Source organism: Cricetulus griseus, chromosome 2, assembly GCF_003668045.3.
Source record: "Cricetulus griseus strain 17A/GY chromosome 2, alternate assembly CriGri-PICRH-1.0, whole genome shotgun sequence".
Classification (NCBI taxonomy): domain Eukaryota; kingdom Metazoa; phylum Chordata; class Mammalia; order Rodentia; family Cricetidae; genus Cricetulus; species Cricetulus griseus.
Genome location: NC_048595.1, coordinates 305,198,660 through 305,224,768, shown reverse-complemented (window position 1 = coordinate 305,224,768; position 26,109 = coordinate 305,198,660). Strand labels below are relative to the sequence as shown.

Sequence of the window (26,109 nt, the reverse complement as noted above, 5' to 3'; positions counted from 1 at the left end):
TCTTTAGAAAATGAATTAATTCTAAGAGAATGTCTTACTTTTCAAATTGTTCACTTTAGATAATTGTTCACTTTAGATAATTCTTAAGTCCTTAGTAGATACCAAATCCTTGGTAGCTTCTCTTTCTGTCTTTGTTTGGTTCATTTTTATTAAATTTGTTCTTTGGCAGTTTTACACGTGTATGCATGCTTACTGACTACTACCTCACCTCTTGTCTGCCCCACCTCCTCCCCCATAATGACTCTCATTCAGTCTGTTAATTTTGTTTTGTGACCCAGAGTTTAACTAGCACTGTCTGTATAACTGTGTTTGGAGCTGTCTCTTGGAGTCATTCTGTGCTCAAGAGTGGTATCACAACTAAAGACAGTGATTCTCACTTCTCCCAGAATCTATCAATAGATCAGAGGTATAGAGTGGTGCCTAGTGAGCCCCTCCCCATTCTGTGATTAATTGTTGATAGGACCATGCTAATAAGGACCCAATAGAGATAATAGAGTTGTTGATAATAATTGCAGCGGTTATATTGAGTCAAGAGAATGGAATTTGTAGTCTTCGCCCCCACTTCCTGCTCTTGTATATTTTCTGTTCCTGCATGGTAATGACCCCTGAGTGGGTGGTATAAGTTCTGGTTGTGCTCCCCTCCCCCACAGGCTTGGGTTGTTTGTTTGCCAGCTTATAGTATTGTACCCTCTTTGAAGGGAGATAGCAATAGTGAGGACAGAATAACACTAGGGAAAGATGAAGATGGCATGGTTTTCAGAGCCAGTCTTAGGCAGGTTTGAAAAAATGATGAAGAATATTAAGGCCAAGAGAAATTTAAGTTTTTTATTACTTCATTTGCCTATTGTTGTATCATGGGAAGATTGTGTCTGTACACTCAAGTAAAGTAAAAGGACAGTGAGAGTGATGGGTTGGGGTAAGGAGTGGCAGCACTTTCTGTACAAGGCAGGAATGATGGAACAAGAGAGTCTAGTAAATACTGGTTAACATGCCAGGTGAGTAGCTATTCTGTATTTACACTTGTCCTGTCTGAAGTATACCATGAGAGGGTATACAGAGACTGCTGTATGAGATATGCTGTAATCTCATGCTCCTGAGGCAGAGATAGAAACATTGCTGCTAGTAAGATACCACCCTGGTCTACATTGTAAGTTCCAGGCCATGACTTTAAACAAGAGCAAAAGGAAAACAAACGAAAGAATTTTTGTTTTGTTTTGAGTTCACAAACTCTTGCGAAAAAGAGTTTGGTGTTGCCTTATACAGTTACCTACTGTTTACATCTTGGGTCATTTCAAATGGTTGTATATTGAAATAATTGCAGTTATTAACTGGGGAGTTATTATTCTGAAGTTACATATAGATTCAGAGGTTATCTTATTCTTGTGACAGTATCATATTAATATTTTTCTTCATTTTTCCCTACTTCAAATAGGCTGTGGATAATGTATAAACATTAGCTGAATGACTCTGCTATTTAGGAGGTAGCTTCCAGTTTATCATGTGTATATTTAACTTTTAAAGTTTTCATTAGCTGTTTAATGAATAATATAACAAGAGGCAAGAAATGTCCTCTTACCCTTTTAAAGATGTTGTGCTATCTGGCAATGCATTAAAAGCTAAGGGTGATACAACACAGAGGAATTACTTCACTATTGCATCCTGGTATCTTTACCAGGGATTGGCAAAGGTTTTCTAAAAAGTTCCAGGTAGTAAATATGTTAGGTTTTATGTCCAATCTATTTCAAATACCTAACTCTACCTTGGTAATTGAAAATAACTACAGACAATGTATTAACATGGCTGTGGTCCAGTAAAACTTTGTACAAAAACGGAGGACTGACATTGGAGGTGGGGCACCTGGTGATATAATTGAGTAGTAGAGCACTTGCCTAGCATGCAGAATGTCTCAGATTCAAACCACAATACCACAAACAACAACAAAGTAAGAGAGAGATAATGTGTTGAATTTAGCATGCATGCCATAGTTTGTCATCTTTATCAGAGGTAATTAATGCTTGTGTTTCTTGCCATCTTAGTGTCTGGGCATAATTGCGGAGTAAGGAAATGAAACAGTAGAATGTCTCAAAATAGAACAGAAAGGTGATCATGAAAATCGTTTATAATGTTTTGTATGTACAAGAAGTTGAATATACTTGACAGAGCCTCCATATGGCTAAATACCATAAAATAGTAGTCTTTCAAAATAAAAGAACTGCTATAAATAAATGGGAAGACTGAAATTCAGTTTAACATACCCGATACAATTGAAAATTAATTTATTTGGGAAGATCATGATTTTTTTTCATATTTATGACATGATTCTTTAGGCAATTTAGCAATTAATGTTAGCTGTTTTTTATGTATTACTAAAGCCTATTATGTAAAATCAAGCATAGGAAAAATGGAGTTCAAAGCATAACATTTCATACTTTAACATAATAGACTAGGAACTGAAAAATGCAGTCTTGTTTTAAATATCTTTAAATATGTAAAGGTTATAATAAATGTGATACTTTAGTGTGAAAAAAGGTATGAGGCCATCAAAAGTATTGAAGTAAGAGAAAGCTTAGAAGTAGTGAGGAGAAGAAAAGTATCTGAATTCAGTAGTTTATAAGTACCAGGTGTGGATATAATGGTGTGCTGTGTCATGTGTGGTGAACTGAGGGTTAAGGTGGGGATGTGCCCTGATTCAGCTGGTTAGATTTCTAGGCTTACTTGATGTTTCTCAGAGATAAAGAATAGTTACCAACATGACTTTGCTCTAATTCACATTGCCTTCTCATTTGCCAGTTAATTCTGGATTAAGTAGCCACTTTTAAAATGTTTTCATTTGGTGTAAAATACAACAAGTTGACTGATAATTTGAAATAGAATTTGTTTATGAGGGATATTCTTGAGAAATGATAAATCTTTCTGAGAATTTCTTTGTAAGATTTACATTTAGATTTTAGTATTAGAAATATTTTACCTGCTCTTTAATTAGTAATTTGATATATTTTTGTAAATAATTTTAATGTTTCTTTACAATTCAGGATCAAGAACAAGTACTCAGTGATACTGTGGATGGGAAGGAAATCTATAATACAATTCGTCGTAAAACAAAGGATGCCTTTTATAAAAACATTGTTAAGAAAGGTTACCTTCTGAAGAAGGGTAAGTCAACTTGTAGGATTAAGAACCTAATTTAGGATCTTAGTGCTCACCATATGATAGAGTCATAAATAGTATACATAAAACTTACTGTAAGATATAGTCAGTTGTTTTGTCATTGATTATTAGTCACTGGTACTTGTTTATCTGAACAGGGTTTTAGAACAAGCTTGTATTCTAAGTGTGTTAGTAAACCCTGGCTTTGTTTCATGCTCTCTGTGTGGTTTGGTTTTTTAGAGAAATTCCTGGCCTTCAGAGTACTAAAATTTTTATTTTATAGATCTACCTCAGTTTTAACACAAAGATATTGAGGAGTGAGTGTTGGTGGAAAACAGTTCTAAAACAGGAATTTTGAAGATTTGTATCATAATAAAATTTCTGAAGACAAAGTATTCTGATGAACTCCTCCATTCATTAATTCACTAAACAAGGAATAATAACAAAAGGCAATTTTCTATATAGGTTATAGATATTTTGTAATTATATATATGGATTGATCTGTTCTTAGAATGAAAACTAAAATATATTGTATTCTGAAAATACTATTTCTTAGTTCCTAAAGAAAGACAATTATTTTTTTTTAACAGGCAAAGGAAAACGCTGGAAAAATTTATATTTTATCTTAGAGGGTAGTGACGCCCAACTTATTTATTTTGAAAGTGAAAAACGAGCTACAAAACCAAAAGGGTTAATAGATCTCAGTGTATGTTCTGTCTATGTTGTCCATGATAGTCTCTTTGGCAGGTAAGACATTAGTTTTCTTAAGTACTGTTTTAATAATAAAAATAGTGGATATTTTCAGATCACTTGAATTATAACCTATTTTAAGAGCATAAAATTATCTAAAATTGATTGATTGATTGATTTTTAAGGTTTTTGTTCCCCTCAACTTTTCACTAAGTTCTGTGCCAAATTTGACTCTATTAGGGAGACATATTTGGAATGGCATTTCTGTATAAGGACTCGACATTGAAGTAATTCAGAAATTCACTTGATCTTGTTATCTTTTCTTCCTCTTATTGAAGGGATTGTTCTAAAACAAAACAGGATGATGGTAAGGATAAGAATTCCATCCCTAAGACATCAGTATGAAAGACTAGAATTGGAGCAAGGTGGCAAAATAAGGCCTTCCAGTCATCACCTCCCCATGTTAATTGAGACAACTATTCATGTACAGAGTGTCTTCACTAGAGCTAAAGAAACCAATTAGATGTGGAAATAACATGTGATTTTAGGAACATATGACAAGACTCACTGAAGGAGTCAGGATGGAAATAGCATGTTATTTCTTTCCCAGCTATGAGTAATACAGTGTGGACAGAAGCATTACCTGTGGCAAGAGAGAATTAGATATAGGCCTTAGATTTAGAACCCAGTTGAGGCCCACCAAATTAAACATTTGCTTTTTCTTGAAAATAAGCAATATGGACATAGCCATAGATTTTGTCTATAGATCTGAATACATACTAAACAATTTCATTCTTTTTGTTTTTGTTTTTTTGTTTTTTTTTAAATGAAGATTGGCCATGGTGGTGTCACGCCTTTAATTCTAGCATTTGGGAGGCAGAGGCACACAGATCTATTAGTTTGTGGCTAGTTCCAGGACAGCCAGAGCTGTTACACAGTGAAGCCTGTCTTGAAAAACTGGGGTGCAGGGGAAGTAATAAAGGCTATAAGAAGAAAATCCAGGGTGCCTCAGCCACTTGTGTTTTGTTTTTATATGAAGAAAGGGGATTAGACTATGACTGTTGGATATCAAAGAATATTACCTGGCTAAAAGAACAGTTTTGTTAAAAATATATTTTCTGTGGGAAATACCCTCTTTGTGGGAATAATTCTATTTACTGAATAGAGTGAACATCTTCAAAAATAATATAGAACAAAGATGTGTTTTGACAGTTGGAAAACAATAAATACACTGTATTGTCATTTCTTGCTTCTAGTGCAGAGTTCCTCGTAGAAATTGACTGTTAAGAGTATGACACTATAAACGTATTTTAGTTATGAATACTTAATGATAACAGGTCCAACACCTGATATGAAAAGTTATGTCTATGAAAACTAAAGTCAAATCTCTCCTTGGAGAAAACATATCTCTGTTCCTGAAATAGACCAGTTAGTATCAACTTTTTATTGTATGTATCTTTATTGGGAAGTGACCAGGAAAACAGATCAGTACAATCTATTTCTTTTTGAGAGGAAAGATACCCCTATCACATAACAGGATAAATCAGATTGAATTGATACCAGTTATTTGTTATTATAAAGTACAAATATCACCACAAAAGGGCAAATTTGTGGTTGAGTACTGTTATTTTTTTTAGCATGCTTTGCACATTCATGCTTTATGTGAGTGTAGAGCCTAATTATATAGACTTGTGGCATTCAAGCTTTCTTTGAAAGTTGGCTTAACTAATATGTATGCTGTCTTCTGATAAATGTTGGAATAGCACTGCTGTGTTCGCCTGCATGGTTGTGCAATTTTCCCAGTTTCTGTTTATTTTTAATAATGCTGTCTGTTATATAGGAAGCATTTTAGAAGCTTAAGTTAAAAGTTGTTTCAGTGATAATTATTCTAATGACCATTGTCAGCAGAGTTGTTATACCTTTATTTTTCCATGGACTAAGTCATTCACTCTTGCATTTTTCCGATGTAATTTAAAAGGATGTAAACGTTTTGTTTGGCAGTTATTTTCTGTAAACATTAAAAAGATTTTTAACCTACTGACTCTAAATATGCTGCCCATATGAACTTGAGCATGGGCTCATCCACTTGACCATACATAATCTTTTAGTGGCCACACTCCTGAAGAAAAATAACTCTTCCTTCCTCAACAGCTATCAACTGCCAGGAGCTCCTCAGCCAGGAGTAGGGCTTTCGGAGCCCTCCCTACTCTTCTCCATGCTGGAATCTTTAACTGATAGATTTTGTGCAGGTTTTACTATGGTTGCAATGGGTTATATGCAACTGCCAGGTCATGTGGAGAGGGCAGCATTTTACAATACACCTCCCCATTCTCCTACTATATTCTTTCTGCCTGCTCTTCATGTTTTCTAAGCCTTGGTATAGGGAGCTTACCAAGATGTCTCATCTAAGGCTGAGCAGTTGCTTATTCTCAGCACTTTGAACAGTAGTGTGTCTGCATTAACCACTCCTAATGCATTAAGAAGCTTCTCTCACCTAGTTCTTTAACCATATTGATTATAGTTTAATGGCTTCTATCATTTTCACTGTCACTTCATTTTTTTCTCTTTTAATCTATCTATATCTATCCAATCTATCATCTGTATCTATCTATCTGAGCTAATGAATCTAAACTTTTTCTGGATGCCTTGATTTTTTTTCCTTCAGAAAAACCAAAATGTGCCTACTATTACAATTTTTTAAATTCTAATGATTATATTTCTTTTTTTTGTTTGTTTATTTTTCGAGACAGTGTTTCTTTGTGTAGCTTTGGAGATTATATTTCTTAAATGAAAGACCTGCTGTCTTTTGTCAGCTTAGAAAATATTAGCATGCCTTTTTTAAAAGGTGCTTCTGTACCATTTCCTTTAGGGTGTGCATTAAATATGTTGTATCATATTCTGTGCATCTAAGTATATGAGTTTCTGTGTTTACATGTTCTCTTGCTATCTCTTCTTCAAGCTAAATATTTACTTTAATGGCTCACTATCTATTGTTCCTCAGCTAAGTCCACTTATTAATTTTATCACATTTTTCAGTTTAGAAGTTCTATTTTTATAGCTCTCATCCTTCGTTTGTAAATTTTTTTAAACATTTAAGTTATACTTACTTGAAAACTGGGTCCTCTGTTGTACCTCTTCTCCTCTTGGCTTTTTCATTCGTTTGGTTCTGGTTCTTATTCTATCTGCTTATGTTTGAGTGAATGATGGATATTGTATGTGAAAAGCTATGAGTAATGTTAACTGCTTCCAGAAGATAGTGTTCTTAAAGACTTTGGGGGAATAGTGAAGATTCAGTTCAAGGTTGGGAAGGCAGCCTCACTTTGGTTTGCTCTTCTTATGTGAAGACAGAGTCAATTTCAGGTGTCTAACATAAAAGCCTAATCTTTGAAGGACCTGGGATCCAGTCACTGTGAAACTCCTGGAGTCTTTGGCTATCATTTCATGTGCTGCTTGTTGTTTAGCACATCAGCCTTACAGTCTTTGGCCTTGAGGGGTTGAAGAGGAATGGGGAAAATCAGACTCCCCTCAAAAGGAGCTTGTCCATTCAGATTTCCCAGTGTTTGTTTTTCTGTATATCTTTACATGGCCATTTGTTATTTCTATACTTTTTTTTCTAGTCTGGAGGGCTAATCTGAATCAGAATATATTCAGATCAGCAATTAGTTCACATTTTCCATTATGTTATGATCTTCCCAAAGAATGACAAAGTTTTAAATTTTTAAACAAGTATATATAATAAAAATCTTTGTCTAAAGTAACATAGAAGTAATATTTATCGACTTCTGAAAACGTCTTTGTTAAACTGAATAATGCCTAGTAATATTGTTTAACTATAAAGTCAGGACATCTCCAAAACAGATATGAATTATTATGTATTACATAGTTGTCTGACAAATGATTTACAGTAGTTCATTCTAGAAAAAGACATGAACAAACATTGTATACTACCTATTATGCCATTAAACTTCAGAACAAAGGGTGTAAGAGATTTGTTGTTTTTGATTTAATAGATGAAAAAATAATTGGTTGTAAAAAAAAAATTGAAAATATATAAAATTACAGTAAAGAACATTTAAACCACCCTCAGTCTGCTTAGGGACAGGCATTAATTTTTTTTGAGTAAGAACATTCCTTTATACATTTCAGTATTTGTACAGTTTCTGCATATAAGATATGTGTAATTCTAGGAATTCTACTTCTTTTTTTTTATTACTTTTCTCTTTGTGGTATATTTTAATATTAATTTATATTGCTCTGTAGTTTAAACCTTGAAAGACTAATAAGATTTCAGTTTCATAGTATTTGTGCACATGACATCATCATTTGGCATAATGAAATACCTACTTCTCTACATTAAAAATTAGGACAATTTTAAATTATACTTTGTGTTTTTAAACTTGATATAAATACTTTAATATGTTTTAAGTTTTTTAATACCTTTTTTGTTTGTGTTCCAAGGCCAAACTGTTTTCAGATAGTAGTTCAGCACTTTAGTGAAGAACATTACATCTTTTACTTTGCAGGAGAAACTCCAGAACAAGCAGAGGTGAGATCACTATTTCCAAAACTATTGAGATCGTTGTGCTAGCCTAACTTTCCTTATTAACTAGGGTAGAAAACTACTGTGGTACAGTTTTATGAAAGCATGTCTGAAATTTTAGTATTTTAACAAGTGAGAAACTGTCCAAGTTTTTGCCTTTTTTTTTTTTTTTTAAATAACAACAGTAATGGATTATTAGGGATTAAAAAGTACCATTTAGTTGGGGGTGGTCGTGCTTGCTCAGCTCTCCGGAGGTAGAAGCAGGTGGATCTTTGTGAGTTCAAGGCCAGCCTGGTCTACAGAGCGAGTTCGAAAAGCCACAGAGAAACCCTGTCTTGAAAAACAAAACAAAAAAGTGCCATTTAAAATTGGTTATTACATACTCTGAATTCAATTGAGACTTATCATTTTAAATCATTATATTTCCCCAAATTAGAGGTGTTCTCCATATAATCCATAAGTAACCCAGCTAGTTGTAACATTTCTGGAGGGCTTAACTATATTTTGTACAAATATGACTATTTTTCTGAGGAGAGTCTATGAGAAACAGATGGGATTAAAAGTGAATGAAAGTGGCTTTGTTGGCAATAGAGCATCATCTGTCACCTCTGGATATGCACCAGGTGACCCTAAATAGGCCCCTTGACTTAAGTATTAGAATAAGAAAACCACCATTTTAATTTTATGTTGTTTCATTTTGCTGAAATAGATAATTACAGTGTAGTATATTCTGAGAGTAGAAATGGCAGTCTAGGGATGGAAATAATTAAATAAAAAATAAATTGATAATTGGATAAACTCATGTATGTTTCTTTGCAATACTTTTTTTTTTTTTTTTTTTTTTTTTGTAGGACTGGATGAAAGGTCTGCAAGCATTTTGCAGTTTACGAAAAAGTAGTCCGGGGACATCTAATAAACGCCTTCGTCAGGTGAAATTTCATCATGTCTAACTTGTAAACAGTCTTATTTTCATATCACTTTGCTCTTTTTTTCTATACATGCTGTTTTGTCAACGTTTCTTAAAACTAGAAAAACTTAGTCTTTCAAGCATTTTATACCCTTGCTTGACTTGATAGTAGATTGCTTTGTGAAAGAGTTCTTTATATTTGTACTCTGCTTCCTAGTCTACTGTGCCAACTTGAAAAAAAATAGATTGTTTTTCTGCTTACAATTCAAAAGCAGTAAAAGAAACTTATTTTGTGTATTGAGTTCTTGCTTGGAAAAATAGGTAGAATGAAATGTACTTCTGAAGAGTTAATCAAATTCACAGGAGTATCCTGTTTATTTTTGAGACTGAATACACAATTTTTAGGAACTAGCCAATCTTATTAAAATCTAAACCTTGTGTATACTTTTGTTAATAGGAAGTTAATCTAGGTTGCTTTATGTATATATATACTGCATTATGACATTTTTAAAATCGTTTTTATTGTTAGAGATAGGAGTTGTCTGTAGCCTAGGCTGAGTTCAGACTTTCAGTAATCCTCCTGCACCAGTGTCCTGAATGCTAGGATAACAAGTGTGAACCACCACAACTGACTTATCCCTTATTTATTGGCCATCACATCTTTTGTTGCATTAAAATTATCCCTAGATAATTGGATGTAGTTGAGCTCTAATATGGTTCGAATTTTGAAGAAAGTTAAGACATTGTATATTTATGGAGCAAAATGACCCCTATTAATGGATATTTCAGTAAGCTTGTTGTATTTAACTGGAAGTGTAAAAACAGTCGTTCTTAGGTAACTACATACTATCCGTAACATAAATTCTGGTCTTTGTTGCAAGGACATGTAATACACACACATTTAATAAATAGAAGTTGTCACATATCTTTGTACACATATAACACATCTTGAGCCTCTTTGATACGTCCGTTAATCTGCAGTGGGTTTAAGGATGGTTGCCAATCCTTTACACAGCATGTAGTCTTCTACATTTTACATGAAAGAAAAGCAAGGATCAGATACTGACTTGTTTGTTGGAAGTAGGAAGTAGATGGATAGTTCTAGCACCTATACTGGTAATACATTAGTTTCTCAGAATGTGTCTTTTCTGTAGCAACAGATCATAAAATCAGTGTCTTAAGAACATCTTAGCCTGTACTCCTTTAGAGTAGTAAAATCTTCATAAGCATACATTGATATTTGGAGTTTTGAAATGGATGGTGACAGGTGATTAGCAAAGTTTGTTTTTTGAAATACTAAGAAACAAATCACTATTTTTGTTTATATACAGGTCTTGAAAGGTTGGTTATGAATTTCTGTGTTCTCTTTAGGTCAGCAGCCTTGTTTTACATATTGAAGAAGCCCACAAACTCCCAGTAAAACACTTTACTAATCCATATTGTAACATCTACTTGAATAGCGTCCAAGTAGCAAAAACTCATGCAAGGGAGGGGCAAAACCCAGTATGGTCAGAGGAGTTTGTCTTTGAGTAAGTCATATTTTATCATATTCAATCTATTTTTTAGAGTCATATTTCCTCCTGCTGTTTACATATAAATTACCTAAGATCCTGTTTGTCAGGTGTTTTAATAGTATTTTTTGTTGGGTTTGCTCATCTTTATTAATAAAATGCCTTTGGATTACTGAAAAGTATTGACAAAATGTGTTCTATATTTTCTAGATCTTGTTTTAATTGGTTATTAGTGGCTTAAGAAGTTTAAGATTACTGGGGAAATGTAGTTATCAAGTATTCTTGTCTAACTGGTTATATAAAGCTGGTATTAAATGTAACACACTAAATTTTTAACTAATTTTTTTCCTTCTTTCTTTAGTGATCTTCCTCCTGATATCAATAGATTTGAAATCACACTCAGTAATAAAACAAAGAAAAGCAAAGATCCAGATATCTGTAAGTTGATTAAAAAAGCTTTCTAAAGTAATGAAAGCATGTTGTGTGTATTTTTAGAATTTATAAATGAAATGTCTTAAGATGGAGATGAAAAACATGCTGTGCAGTCTACTATTGACTGTTCAGAGGAGACTATTAAAGTATATGTACTATAAACCTTATAATTTGAAATATACAAATCTACTTTCCCTTCTCCCAAAGAATAGGAGAAGAAACTGGTAGTGGTGATCATTTTTCGTTCTCTTTCCTTTTTTATCTTCCCCTAATTTCCTACACTTCAAATATTAAAGGTTCCATTCAGACTAGAGATGTAGCTCCATGGTAGAGTATTTGTCTGGTATGTAGTGGCCTGGAGACTAATCCCCAGCCCTGCAAATTAAAAAGATAGGATGTTTAGCTGTGCTATTTTTTTTCTGTTGTAATATCCAATACTCTGTTCCTATTCTGAGAAGCACACTTCTTGTCCTGTTGGTAGGACAGATGGCAGTGGGATTTAGTGATTTTTATCATGGTGAATTAGGTTAATGCCTTCTTACAACTGAGGCTTTTGGGGTAAGCAGTGATATGTACTGACAAATCAAAACCTGAAGCTCTCTGAAAAAAATGTTTATTCTGTAATTGCTTATATTTTTAAGTGTTTTTCCAATACTTGTATGATAAAAATCCCAGTTTTTTAGAACAGAAAGAAAGCCATACTTTCTATTTGGATTGTGGTCTTTATTGCTCTACCTTTTTTACCTACCTACCTAATCAATTCACAGGTTCCTTTTTTGGAATTGATTTTTAATGTATCTTTGTATTATCCAGGGTTGTAGCACTTACACTGCATCCTCTTTGACAGCTTAAGACATTCTCCATGCACGTCAGACACCATGTCTTAATCATTTCTTAACTCCAGATCCCCAGCCTATGACAGAATGTAATGTAGCAGGTCTAGTAAATGAAAAAAATAACCAAACCAGTTAAGTGTTTTGTGATGTTATTGAAACTTGGTTAATGAAAAGCTTTTAACACCATAGAAAACTGTATTGAGAAAATGTAATTGTATGAACATAGTGGTTTTTCTTTTGTAGTATTTATGCGTTGCCAGTTGAGCAGGTTACAAAAAGGACATGCCACAGATGAATGGTTTCTTCTCAGCTCCCATATACCACTAAAGGGCATTGAACCAGGATCCCTGCGTGTTCGAGCACGATACTCTATGGAAAAAATCATGCCAGAAGAAGAGTACAGTGAATTTAAAGAGGTATTACATTAAATATAAATGTTATTTTTTTGCTTGTTTTCGAGACAGGGTTTCTCTGTTGTTGCTTTGGAGGTTGTCCTGGAACTTACTCTGTAGACCAGGCTGGCCTCTTACAGAGATCCGCCTGCCTCTGCCTCCCAAGTTCTGGGATTAAAGGCGTGCACCACCAACACAAATGTTAACTATTTAATAAGAATCCATAAAGCTAAATAGTAGCGTCCTAGATTAGTAGCATGCTAGTAGCCAGAGGTAAAAAAAACATGTAGTGTGATTTTGATCCTATAAGGCTAGAAATATATAGGCTACAAACTTACTCCATTATTAACTATTGCATTCAGTAGATGGTATTCTTTCATCATCCCATTGGTGTCCAATGATACATAATGCTACATACTTTCAGCAATCTTTTTTGATGTCATTTTTAGCTTATACTACAAAAGGAACTTCATGTAGTCTATGCTTTATCACATGTATGTGGACAAGACCGAACACTACTAGCCAGCATCCTACTGAAGATTTTTCTTCATGAAAAGCTTGAATCGTTGTTGTTATGCACACTAAATGACAGAGAGATAAGTATGGAAGGTAATATATGGATGTGTGTGATATTCTTAAAAATATAAAAATGTTTGATTTTTATGTACCAAACGTGGGCTCTGTCTTTAAGTGTATTAAACTTGCTAAATCATTTTACAAATTAGTATCTGAGATTCTTTGTTTATTATGGGAATGGGTTGCTATTTCTAATTCTCTCATGGCAGATTAAATACTAGAAGCTGTAAGAAAATGATTTCTTTAACCAGACTCAATGTGTGATTATCATAGGATTTATCATATTACCTCAGTTTTTACTTAGCAGTCTATGAAATATCACCCCTATTTTATTTCTAGACTTATAGCAGTCCGAGGCTAAGGTACATTATCACTGCTTTTCACAGCTTCCTAATGTATTTATTTCTCCTCATCGATATTTATGTAAAAAGTACATTACTGAAGAAAAATAATTTCCAACAGTACAGTTCTGTTAATGTAATCTGACATCCATTTTTTGTGTAGATGAAGCCACTACCCTATTTCGAGCTACAACACTTGCTAGTACCTTGATGGAGCAGTATATGAAAGCCACTGCCACACAATTTGTTCACCATGCTTTGAAAGACTCCATTTTAAAGATAATGGAAAGCAAACAGTCATGTGAGGTAAGAATTTGTTGTTTTAATCTTTGCAGCAATAACACATTTTAATGAGAACTTTTAACAAATTATAGTTCCAAGAAAGTACATTTCTAGAATTTGTGAATGTAGTTATGCCCTCTATAATAGATTTATAACCCCCCCACCCCACAGCTCTTTTGGCATTTCTCCTAATTTCTACTATTATTGATCAAGTGTACCTTATTTAAGAAAAGGTAAACAAACTGAACATTTTTCTAGGGCCTTTGTTGTACATGTTGTATTAAAAAAGCTATTTTGGGACGATAGTATACACAATAAGGTATCTTTAAGATGAAACATAAGTCTAAGCATGAAATACATTTGTGACTGAAGTTCATTTTACATGAGTTCTAGGAGGCTTGTGTTATGATTTTGGCTCATCATGTGAAGTCAGATGTGGAATTTCCCATTTGTAGTGCCATGTTGACACCCATGTCACACCTAAGGATGCTTGCCTTGTAAAATGTAACATCTTTTCCTTAGAGGGCTCTATGGGTAGTTTTGTAGAAGATCAGGATTAAAAGAAAATGAAATAATCTTTTGAAGATGATTAAGTTTCAGTGTGAGTTTATATGCAACCATACAGTCATAAATCATGCTTACATAACTATTCTATTTCATGGATGCTACAGAGCAATTACAAAGGAAGGTAGTTTACATGTTTAGGCTTGCTGGATACAGTGTTAGTAAAATAAGGAAATAACTTTTGTTAACAATTGGAGCTGTCAATAGGTAATCCCATTATTACTTACTATGAAAATTGACAAAAGCTGATGAAAGTCCTTCAGATTTGTAGTTACCTCTGGCAGATCGGAACACATAGATTGGGGGTGGGGTGAACTTGAAAAGTTCTGAGAAAGGTTCACCATCCTACTTAAACATTTTGACTATTTTCCTTAGCCCCTACTTTGAACCTCATTAAAAAGTTTTGTTTTATTTTCCCTGAGATAAGTAGAACTGAGTAGATTAACTGGGAATGGGTGTTAAGCAAACCTATTGAATTTGAGTGTGGAACAGTTGACAGCTTGGAAAAAAATAACTGCTTGTTTACCACAATTTATCTGAAGCTATCATCACCAAAATGAATTTGTATTGGTTTGTTCCTTCCTGCAGTTAAGTCCATCAAAGTTAGAAAAGAATGAAGATGTGAACACTAATTTAGCACACCTATTGAACATACTTTCAGAGCTTGTGGAGAAAATATTCATGGCTTCAGAAATACTCCCACCGTAAGTTGTCAAATTGTTTGCAAAAAAAAACCTGACTAATGTGTGTTTTCTAAGTTTTCTTTTAATGAATGCTTTCTTTGATATAATCAGGTTTTTAATACTTAAACGATGGATTATGAACTTTGTGCGAGTGGTGCGTGCCTTTAATCCCAGCACTTGGGAGGCAAGAGTAGGCAAATTTCTGAGTTTGAGACTAGCCTGGTCTACATAGTAAGTTCCAAGACAGCCAGGGTTACACAGAGAAACCGTGTGAACCCCCCCCCCAAAAAAAAAAGATGAATTATGTTTAAGGAAAAAAGAGTAAACAAGTGAAATAACTGCTAAAGCAGCCTGAGTAAAATAGAGATAATGTAGTACCTGCCTATATTCCCAGTATTGGAGTGTAGGCCAGCTCCTGTCTCCAAAACCGGAAAATAAAAACATATACATTTACAAATTAAACTATTTTTATATGGACTGAGTAAGTTTGGCTTATATTGTAGCTTAGGGAGTGAAAGAATAATGAGTCAGATCTGAGGACAATATCTGTAAATCTAGTTTCTAGTCTTGCCTAACATTAGATACCCAGGAAACAAAAAACAAAGTCAAATAGGTACACAAGATACCAGTGTCATGTCTGCTTACAAGTCAGTATGAATAAACTCACTTGTTTAGATGGAAGAAGTCAAAATAATAGAACACGTGCCACATTAATTCCTCTGTATTTCATGTCTAATAACTTGTTTTATACTTTTCATTAACACAGAAATTAAAATCAATGGAGCCAAACTTACTGTATTATGTTTCTACACCTCTTACTAAATGTCCCTCTCGTTAGTTTTGGCAAAATACCTTTTTGAGATGAACAGGTCAAATGGTATACTGGTTGGGTAGATTACATATGGTATACTGGTTGGGTAGATTAAAATTTTGGTTGCCAGTAGATTATCATTATGATATTTACTTTCTGTATTGAGATGTTTATGTTATTTTGGCAGGACACTGAGATATATTTATGGGTGTTTACAGAAATCTGTTCAGCGTAAGTGGCCTACAAATAACACCATGAGAACAAGAGTTGTTAGGTAAGAGTCACTCTTTCATTTGTCATAGTCATTGTATGCAGCACACACTGATTTGTGTATGTAGGCAGAGATAGAGGAATTAGTGCTTGGAAAAGTGCAGTAGTTGAACCATCTAGGTTTTAATTGTCTTTTAACATCTTTAATACCAGGCTAATCTCCAATCATACCGTCTAGTTCTGAAGCTCTCATCTAGTCTGTTTATCACATTAGAAACTGCTTTGGCAGCTAATGAAATTTGAGAGCTCATATATGGACTTAAGCAAATTTAGTTAAGTTAGGAACCAAACAGAAGAACCAAAGCAAAACTCCTAAGACCACCCAATATGATTGTTGTTCAAGGATTTTGTTAAACATATCTCAGCCACTACAAAGTGACTAGAAATTTAGTAGAAATGTATCAAATACAGTTTTCTAGTAATTTTGGAAAGTACATATTACCAGTCACTTCACATGTGTTTTTACATTTATAATGTCAATTTTGTTAGCAGGCTTCTACTTTTCTTGCAGACAGAATTTCTATTAGTGGCTTAAGGGCATAGCCCTGAGATAAGGCACTAGGTTAACACTAAGAGGGCCTGGATTTGATTCTACCCTAAATAAAACTCTACACTAAGACACACTGAAGAACTGTAGGAAGAAAGAAAAATTAAAACATGCTATTTAAGCTGTTGTGTGATGGACATTTAAACTGTTCTGTTAAACTAATACAACAGGGAATCTGCTAATTGGATTTAATGTGACAAGGTGCTTTAAAAGTTATTCATACCTAAAGTCAATTTCTCTTCCTTAGTTTTAAATTGTGTAGCAGTCATGTAATTTAATTTAAAATCACCTTAAAGTTGAGAAATATTTTCTCACTATTTAATGGTTCATTAATTGCCAGTTCAGATTTCTAGTTAAGTATTAAAATACTTTAAGTAAACCTTAAGTATTAAAATACTTTAAGTAAACCTTATCTAGGAGACTTCTTTAAGAAGAAATATAAAAAAGGTTAAGTTATTAATTTCTGTAAGTAATTATAGAAGGAATTTTATAAACTGTGAGGACTAATGCTTGTCAAGGTTAATTATTAACAACATATACTTAATACTACTGACTGAAAAAGGCAGAGGAGGATATCCTTATGAGCTTACATTAATGATAGAACTTTCAAGTGTTTGTTGTGTGCATTGTAATTTGTCAAGGACTCATTAATTGTTACAGTGTATTCCAATATTTATAACTTGTCAGCAATATTGATACAACTATCTTAATTCATTAAATAAACTTTGAAAGACAAGCAAGAAAGTAGGTAATTTGGAACCTTATAGAACTGTTACTGATATGTAAAATGTGTATTCAAATCCTCATAATCTTGTAGCTGTTCTCAGTGTTTTAATATACTGATTCCTCTAACAACAACAACAACAACAAAAAATCCAAATTACTAATCTTCAATAAGCAGCTAAGAGAGTAAGTGCAAGGTTACTTCCAAAGGAAATTTGAAATTATGGTTGCCTTAACAGCTTTCTTAATGACTTTATCTGGCTTCCTCAAGTTGAAAATAAACATGGTTCTAAGTTTAATTTTTATATGTTTGCATTTTAAACATAGTTTTCTAAAACAATTTTCCCTTTCAATTAGTGGTTTTGTTTTTCTTCGGCTTATCTGCCCTGCTATCCTGAGTCCTCGGATGTTTAATATCATTTCAGGTAATTACCTTTTAGTACACTTTGGAATGGGAAAAGCTTCAGTACTGTTATTAAAAAAAAAAAATACTTGCACTTTAAGTCAGAATTTAAAAAACTAAGACACAAATAAAGGGCACTAAAGCACTATTCCCTGCTTTTTTATTCTTTTAATATCAAAGATGTTAGATTTTTTTTTCTGGCCTTGTGACTTTTATTTAAAAAGTTTGCATTATATTTTTTAAGCACATAAGTGTATGCGTACAGGCATTTGCTTGTCATGATACGTATACAGGGGTCAGAGAACAACTTCTGGGAGATGATTGTCTTTTCACTGTGTGAGTGGCTAGCATTCAAATCAGGCCACCAGGCTTGGTAGCACTGAGATACCTTGCTGGCTCTTGCACTCCCAGTGTTTGCAGGTTAGGAAGTCCTCCTGTCCATTATGGAAGTTTTCAGATTTGTAAACTTAAGAAAATTATAATATCATAATGAGCCAATCAATATTAATGGAAGGAAACGATCATTTTTATACTAATAATTTGAAGCTCAAAGCTGTATTAAAAATGATTTGAGCTGGGAATGTATTATGTAGTCACAGAACTTAGGAGGCTAAGGCACAAAGAACAGTCAAGGCAAGCCTAGACTACTTAGCTAAACCATGTCACTCAGCACAATGGTATGAACCCACATGCAGAAAGTTGTCTGAAAGAGTTCCCTGGATCTTCAAAACAAACAAAAGACCCCATTTTTTCAACCTTATTTCATACTCATCACATTCCTCTAATTTTCATTACTACTGAAGTGATTAAATACATGCATATTAAGAATAAAAGACTGGGGCTGGTGACATGTGTCAGTAGTTAAGAAAACCAACATCCTTGTCAGGTGGCTCATAACCGACAAATCTATAGCTCCAAGGCATCAGACACCCTTGCACATACCGTAGCTACATACAAATACATATAATTTTTTTTTAAGAAAATTGAATGAAAGGCTTAGATTTTGTTCTGAGAGTTCTACCCAAACAGTGGCTTAAACTGCCACTTCAACAGTATTTAAACTTGAGTTAAATTTTTACAGTATACTCTAAACAGCCAGAATATTATGAGTTGCTGTTATTATTTTGGGCTGGGGATGTAACTAGGTTGGTAGAATACTGGCAGAACATATGTGAGGCCCTGGGTTCAATCAGTCCTTGGTACCTGGTACCTGGATGTGAGAAAGGGGAGGAGGAGGTTAGAAATCTAAGGTTGTCTGTCTTTGGAGTGAGTCTGAGATCAACATAGGTCAAGAGATTAAAAAAGGAGGGGGAAGGGGCGTGTCAGTTTGTTTCGTAGATACAAATACTTTTCATTTACATTCCATTTTCTATGTTCTACAGAGATGTTTTTCATGAGCTCAAAAACTGATCTTTAAGGGAACTATATGTAGTTACTAGCCTGCAAATGTTAGGAGTAGGGAATTGCTAAGACTGTAAAATGCTCCCCTAAGTGGGTTGAAATTAGCTTTGTGAATTGTCCCGAAAGTTTTGTAGAATTACTGTCTTCTTAGCCATAAAACAGCTTTTTGAGATATTCTCAGCCAACTGGGGATTACCCAGTTTGTAGTTCACAGAACAAGAAGCACTTACAAGTATATTCAAATTTTTTCCCGGTTAACTCAAGTTCTTTGGAATTAGGTCATGCATTTTTTAGGACTATTCTGAGTATATTCTGAGTAAAGGATTGTTAGTATTTAATGGTAAAGAATAACTAAAAGCGCACTAAATTTTTAATGCTTTACCTGAAAGTACCTTTGGAGTTGGTGTTACTGTTTGTACTTAATTCTCTTCTAGATTCCCCATCTCCTATTGCTGCAAGAACACTGACATTAGTGGCTAAGTCTGTGCAGAATTTAGCAAATCTTGTGGAATTTGGAGCTAAGGTAAAAATATTTTGATACATAAAATTGACCGCATTTTAAATGGTTATTTTACTTCACAATCAACAATCTTCAAAACACAGTGTACTATGTAAAAATACAATTACCTGCTCTTGTAATTTAGTATGTGACAAACTTAACTCCTTGCCCAACTCAAGTATGTACTACTTTCTTACCAACTAGTTGGAGTATGCTGTCGTCAGATATTCAGATGTGTAATGTATTCTCTATTTCTTTCAGACTTGTCATAAACTTTGGGATGTGATTAAACACACATTTAGGCTTCTGCCTAAATAGGCAATTATCTATTATTATTTCTTGCCAAATACAGTAATTTTTTTTCCAAAAAAATATTTATTTACTTTTATGTGTATGACTGTTTTGCTTGTATGCATATAAGTACACTAGTCTGTGCCTCTTGCCTACCTGTGCCAGAAGACAGCACCAGATTCCCTGGAACATGACAGTTATGAGCCATCATATGTATGCTGGGAACCAAATCCCGGTCCTCTCCAAGAGCAGCAAGTGTACTTAATACTGAGCATTTCTTCGTTGTTTTTCTTAGAAATTTCATGCCTGCATCTTTGGAATTTCCAGTTGAACCTCATCACAATTGAGGTTTATTGTTGATACTGCCCTAACTATAAATTGTAACAGATCTATAGTGGGTTTGGATTTTAGCTATCTTTTGAATGTACCTGAAACCCAAGGCATATTTTGTCCCACTGCAATCATAGGGAATTTATGGTTTCATTGTATTTTAACTTCCTACAATATGTTCGATTCTTCATAATTTTATCTGTAATAAAGTCTAATGTACATATAAACAATTTAGACAATTTGTGTGTGTCAAGCTATATGTGAAGTGATTTTTATTTTAAACTTTTTATTAAATATCTCTATCATCTAGTTGTTTATATTAAAAGCAAAATTTCATATAGTAATTCTTCCCTCCTGTGTAGTTTTTGTAAGGCATATGAATCCTATGTTTTTGACTTTTTAGGAACCTTATATGGAAGGTGTCAATCCATTTATCAAAAGCAATAAACATCGCATGATCATGTTTTTAGATGAACTTGGGGTATGTACATAATTTTCACATTCTTTGAGAATGAACTTAACCATATAAGCATAACCTTTAGATTTTAAAATCAGACCTTCAAAATAAAATCTTCTATGTAAAATTTTTCACTTATTCTTGTATAAATGGCTTATGTCAAGCATTGTGGCTTTTGACCAGCCATGTTTTAGACAGTCTTTTCGATCATTATCCTTTAGCTATTGTTGTATTTATTTTTTTTAAGTTGTAGCTAAAATAGGATTTGAAGCCAGTTAGATTGGAACCTAAAGTTAGAACTAGATGAAATAGTGTAATTACTATGCCTCATTTTAGCTTTTATAAATTCAATACAAAATTCAAGAATATTATTTATGATTTCTGAGATACTAAATAGTAAAACTAAATTTTCTATACCATTTCAAGGACTGAGTGAATTTGATGTAGTATGTGTACACAGAGGAAAAAAATTCTTAAGTAGCACGTATGTGTGAGTTGAGCCAGGTTTATGTCATCAGAATTGTTGAATACTGGGTTGTCTGTGTTTTAGAATACATTAGTATATTCCAATTCAGTGATTCAGTTCAAAGCACATGTTCACTACCACCACACCAGTTTGACAAAGGGATGGCAAGTAAGTATTCATAGGAAATTCTAAGTAAACTCCTGTGAATCTTCCATTAGGTGTATTTCTAATAAAAAAAAATATAGGTGGTAAGTTTTCCCTGAACTTTTTTTTGTCCTTTCTACTAACCTTCAGCTTCTGGGAAGGAAAGCATGATCATATTTGAGTTATCTTTACTTCAGAAAATTAAATTGCTCTTCAACTTTTAGAAATGTGTAACAAGCACTATAAAAGTAGAATACATCTAAGGTTAATTAAACCACACATTAAATTTTACTTCAAGGCCTGAAATAATAATGGCATTTAACATAATTTAATATTATATATTTATTATGATGGCCAAGTTACTCCATGAACCTTAAACACTGTAATGCCTAGTGAATTCACATTTTTATCTTGAGCAGCCTATAGAAATTGCAAATAAAGTAAATCTTTATTAAATTTTCATAATGTAGCCTCTTTAGATGCTGGTCAATTCTTAGTGGTATTTGGTCTAGGGATATAAATTTAAGTAATCCAAATTAGCAATTAACAATGATATAATTTATTTGGCATACACTCTAAATTTAAAAGGAAAAAAAACCTCATGATACTGTCATCCTATGGAAGTGTGGAACCTGGATTCCTTGTGAATAGAGGTTCTAAAACCTACATATAGCAGAATGAAAATTCTTAGACAAATTGTTTTAATGCCTAGTTAGGATAATTTTAGAATGAGATAAATTTAGAATTTAGAAGAGACTACAGGATTTTTATTTCTAAATGCAGTTTTATGATTCCCTTAAAGAATGTACCTGAACTTCCGGACACTACCGAACATTCTAGAACTGACCTGTCTCGTGACTTAGCAGCCCTGCATGAGATTTGTGTAGCTCATTCAGATGAACTGAGAACACTCAGTAATGAGCGTGGTGCACAACAGGTAGGTTTTACACAACAGTGATGTTCATACTTTACAAATGGTACATGGAAAACTGGCAAGTGAGTTATTGTCAATAGTGAGGTATGTTATTCCTTCAGCAACTCTCACACCAAGTACATGAACGTATTTACTTCTGAAACACAGGAGAACTATATGGGACATTTGAAGAATATCTACAGATGATGCCTCATTAGTGATTAAGTCGGTGTGGATCGTAGCTCACACCTTAAAAAAAAATTAGTCCATATTAGATTTCTGCTGTTCATCCCAAAAGATGAAGTTGGGTTTATTTAAATAAGGACTATACCTGGAAAAGTTTTTTAATTAAGTCATTGGAGATAGTCTTTCTTGGGCTAAGGAAGTTAAACAGGGAGAAAAGACATAAGGGGAAGTATAAGTCAAGATACACACATCCTGAATCTGATTCATTTCTTCATGGTTTCAGCTATCACTGCACTGGCGAACTGTCTGGCAGAGATTTCAAAAAAGAAATTAAAAGTGATTATGAATTCTCATTTTAAGTTCAGAAAATAGCCTAAATAATAGAGTTCCAATTGGAAAACATTACAGTAGTTATTACCAAGGTTTATAATGACAAATAGAGCTTCTCTATCTTGGTTACTACTAAAAATACTCAGTTTAAGTAATCAGAACTCATGTTTTAGTAATGAGTATAATGCTAGTACCTTAAGAATCCCATTGCTTTGATGTAGTTTTTATTAAATCCAAATTTCTATCTAGAAACTTTGCTTAGTGATTTTTTTTCCCTCTCATTGTTTTTTCCTTGTGCCTAGCATGTACTGAAAAAGCTTTTGGCTATAACAGAACTGCTTCAACAGAAACAAAACCAGTATACAAAAACCAATGATGTCAGGTAGCAGCCTGGTGTGTTCTGCATGGATTCAGCACGCGCAACATGGTAATTCACATCACTATGTCTTTGCTCTTGCCAAAAAAAAAAAAAAAAAAAAAAAAAAGACAGAGAGAAAGAAAAATAGCACACCCACCTTTCCACATTCCAGTGATGTGTGAGCTATGCAAACAAAAGCCCAAGATTCTGCTGGCACTGCCAGAACCTTTGTAAGCTATCTGTGCAGAATACTTGCACTTTTTCCACATGGAATCTTTACCAAACTCTGAGCCTTGGTGTACAGATCAACTTTCACAAAAAAAGGAAGAAAAAAAAAAAAAAAAGCTGTCTTGAACTTTGAGAATATATTTTCAGTATATCCATTTGCCAAAGTTTTGCTGTCTCTTGGAAAAGGAACTATGAAACTGACTGACAAGAAAATGCATCCTATTATGACAACAGAATTTTTAACTGGATTGCAGACTCTTCTTACTGTAATTTCTTCCTTCTTAAGAATATGACCATTTGACTGTTCACTGAATTTATTTGTATTTACAGTTTCCAGAGTTTGACATTATAATAGGAACAATCTTGCTGTATACCTTTAAAAAATACTGTGCTATTCTTCCTGGAACTGTTGAAAGACAATATATAGAATGGATGAATCTATGCTCATCAGCTTTATTTTTTAAACATACCACTTATTTTGTTGGAATTGTAAAAGACTGTACTTAGATCTCATGGTTTTGTTAAAATGTTTACAACAGTAAATAGTTTAAATTCAATAAATATTACTGGTCATTGTACCAGCCAATGCATGTTACCCATTTGACCATTTTATAGATTACAGATGTCTTTCATGTTTAAGCAAACTGCTAGAATACTCATGTCTATTCTATGATGACTTTGTTACTGCTTTGATTAGACAGACAACCTCATCAGCCACTTAACAACTTATATGTCTTTGAACTTGTATTTGTTTTTTTCTGCTGGATATTTAGTTTGTATAGTTTCATCTGTTCCTGTGTTTGTATTTTTGTGAAGTATTCACAAAGGTTAAGTTAAAATAAACTGAGGGATAGCTTGCATAATTAGTCAGCTTACTATTTAACTTCATGATAGTTTTCTTCTGCTTTTAGGGACAGTTGAAACCTTAGTACCAGTACAAGGCCCAGGAAGATTTTTATTGTTTCATTTATTCACTCAATGTACAACTTGTTAAGCAACATGTCTTGTGCTTAAGACAAGACTTAAAAAACAACATGTAGCAGATTATCCTTAGTAATCAAAATAGTTTTTTTGATTGTTTAAAAAGAACTACCAAGGTATTAATAAAAAGAACTATTAAGGAAAATATTAATAAAACATTCCCTCACTAAAAATGTTTTTCTGAAGGCCTAGATTCTAAAACCTTTTGATTACATTCCTCAGAGATACTGTATACAGTGAAAGATGTTAAGTAACCAAAGGTTTACTCCCTTTGCTGAGGAACAAACTGAAGAGGCCTCAATGTATTCTTTAGAAAGGTGTTTGATACTACCATTGAGAGATTTCCCTAGCTTAAATATGGGGCTGAAATCAGCCATAAAGGTAGTTTACCATCCTTAAATAGCTTTAATCAGATTAACTTCGGTAACAAAACAAAACAAAACAAAACAAAAATTGTGCTTCTTGGCTTTGTGATCGATGCAGTCCCTGTCTCTCTGTAACCCATAACAGTACCGGTTCTTATTGGCTGTGCAATGATAGTGACTCATCTCATTTCCTTAGTAATATGGTGAAAGGGCTATAGAATGGTTAGTATAGATAAGGATTTTCAAAAATAGGTGAAGGTCCAAACTCTAACGTAAGGCATTTTAGTTGATCCTCACCAATTGTACTTGAGTGTTCAGCCATGCTGGCATCTGCCATTCCTTGGCCTGACATGCTTCTCCTTTTTTACCATTTATTTTAAAAGAATCAGAAAGACCTATCCTCATTTTTTTTGTTTAACTGACATGTTTCTCCTAAACTGGAGTGGCAAACTTGTTACTTACCTTCGTGGGCCCTGCAGTGACTAGGTGGTTAGAGGTAAAATAAATAAAATCTTTCAAACTTTTTTTTTTTTCTAATGGGACTGGGTAGAAAATTTTCGGAGGTACATGTGGGCTTTGCTCTGATGCTAAACTTTAGAGATCTGAAAGAGAAAGGAGACACACTGTGAACATTTGCAATTCAGTCTATAATCTATCATGTTGCCTTAACTTATTTGGGCATATAAGCTTTGGTTTTTATTCTATTATAAAGCATTACACTTCATCAATTTTATTCCAGAACAAGAAAGAAAACCAGAAACTCAAGCCATAAAAGTAATTGCTAGAGATGAACATGCATATAGAGATGAACATGAACATAAATAACACCACATTTTAAGATAGACTAAAATGTTACCTACCCTCCTGGGAAGTATATCAATGGAATATATAAAGCTGGGTAGGTTTTTGAGGTGGTTGAGTTTCTCTGAATTTCTTCAAGCCAGTTTTCAGGGGGCGGGAGGGAGGGAAAAAAAAGTCCAAAAAACAAAACAGTTGCCCGATAATATATACCTATCTGCAATTTGGTCCTAACTGTATTATCTACCACTTAACTACATTAAGACAGTATTAATGTACAACAAACATATTAGCATGCCAAGCACTGCTGTGAATAATCCTACCAGGAGTAGGCATCATCCTTTTCCCCATTCTCTACTTGGGAAAGTAACACACTGAGGTATAATTTACTCATAGAAAAAAATAGAGGTATACCTAAATTGAATTCCATGTTGTGGATTTTTATATTAACTTATTTCATTTTTAAACTTTTGAATGTATCTCATCTACAGATTCCTAGTGACCATAATGCCTACTTTATATGGATTCACTTCATATGATCATTTAATGATAAGAGTGAATATATAATTTGCTACCACTTATCTGTAGTAATTTAAGATTTTTATCTAGACTCAAAAATTATATTTTATTTAAACCCAGATGTCAGTAACTGCTTAGAATAAAAGTTAGTGCCTAAGCACTAAATAACTGCCCAATACATTCTACAG

General features: G+C 33.5%; 1 protein-coding gene across 2 annotated transcripts in view; it reads left to right on the top strand.

Annotated features, from left to right (window-relative positions):
• Rasa1 (RAS p21 protein activator 1) overlaps positions 1-26,109 on the top strand; it is a 79,725-nt gene that overhangs the window by 49,941 nt on the left and 3,675 nt on the right. Inside the window, exons 10-25 of one of the 2 annotated variants that reach the window (XM_035440484.1) lie at positions 3,033-3,153; positions 3,738-3,894; positions 8,296-8,383; positions 9,229-9,306; positions 10,656-10,813; positions 11,157-11,233; positions 12,307-12,479; positions 12,905-13,064; positions 13,536-13,678; positions 14,807-14,922; positions 15,900-15,986; positions 17,610-17,677; positions 19,491-19,579; positions 20,580-20,657; positions 22,046-22,180; positions 22,975-23,099. In XM_035440484.1, the coding sequence (XP_035296375.1) occupies positions 3,033-3,153; positions 3,738-3,894; positions 8,296-8,383; positions 9,229-9,306; positions 10,656-10,813; positions 11,157-11,233; positions 12,307-12,479; positions 12,905-13,064; positions 13,536-13,678; positions 14,807-14,922; positions 15,900-15,986; positions 17,610-17,677; positions 19,491-19,579; positions 20,580-20,657; positions 22,046-22,180; positions 22,975-23,058 (1,812 nt within the window). In that variant the 3' untranslated portion in view covers positions 23,059-23,099. Of the gene's footprint in view, positions 1-3,032; positions 3,154-3,737; positions 3,895-8,295; positions 8,384-9,228; positions 9,307-10,655; positions 10,814-11,156; positions 11,234-12,306; positions 12,480-12,904; positions 13,065-13,535; positions 13,679-14,806; positions 14,923-15,899; positions 15,987-17,609; positions 17,678-19,490; positions 19,580-20,579; positions 20,658-22,045; positions 22,181-22,974; positions 24,125-26,109 lie in introns of those variants that run through there. The other variant, XM_027401780.2, reaches the window with a different exon arrangement.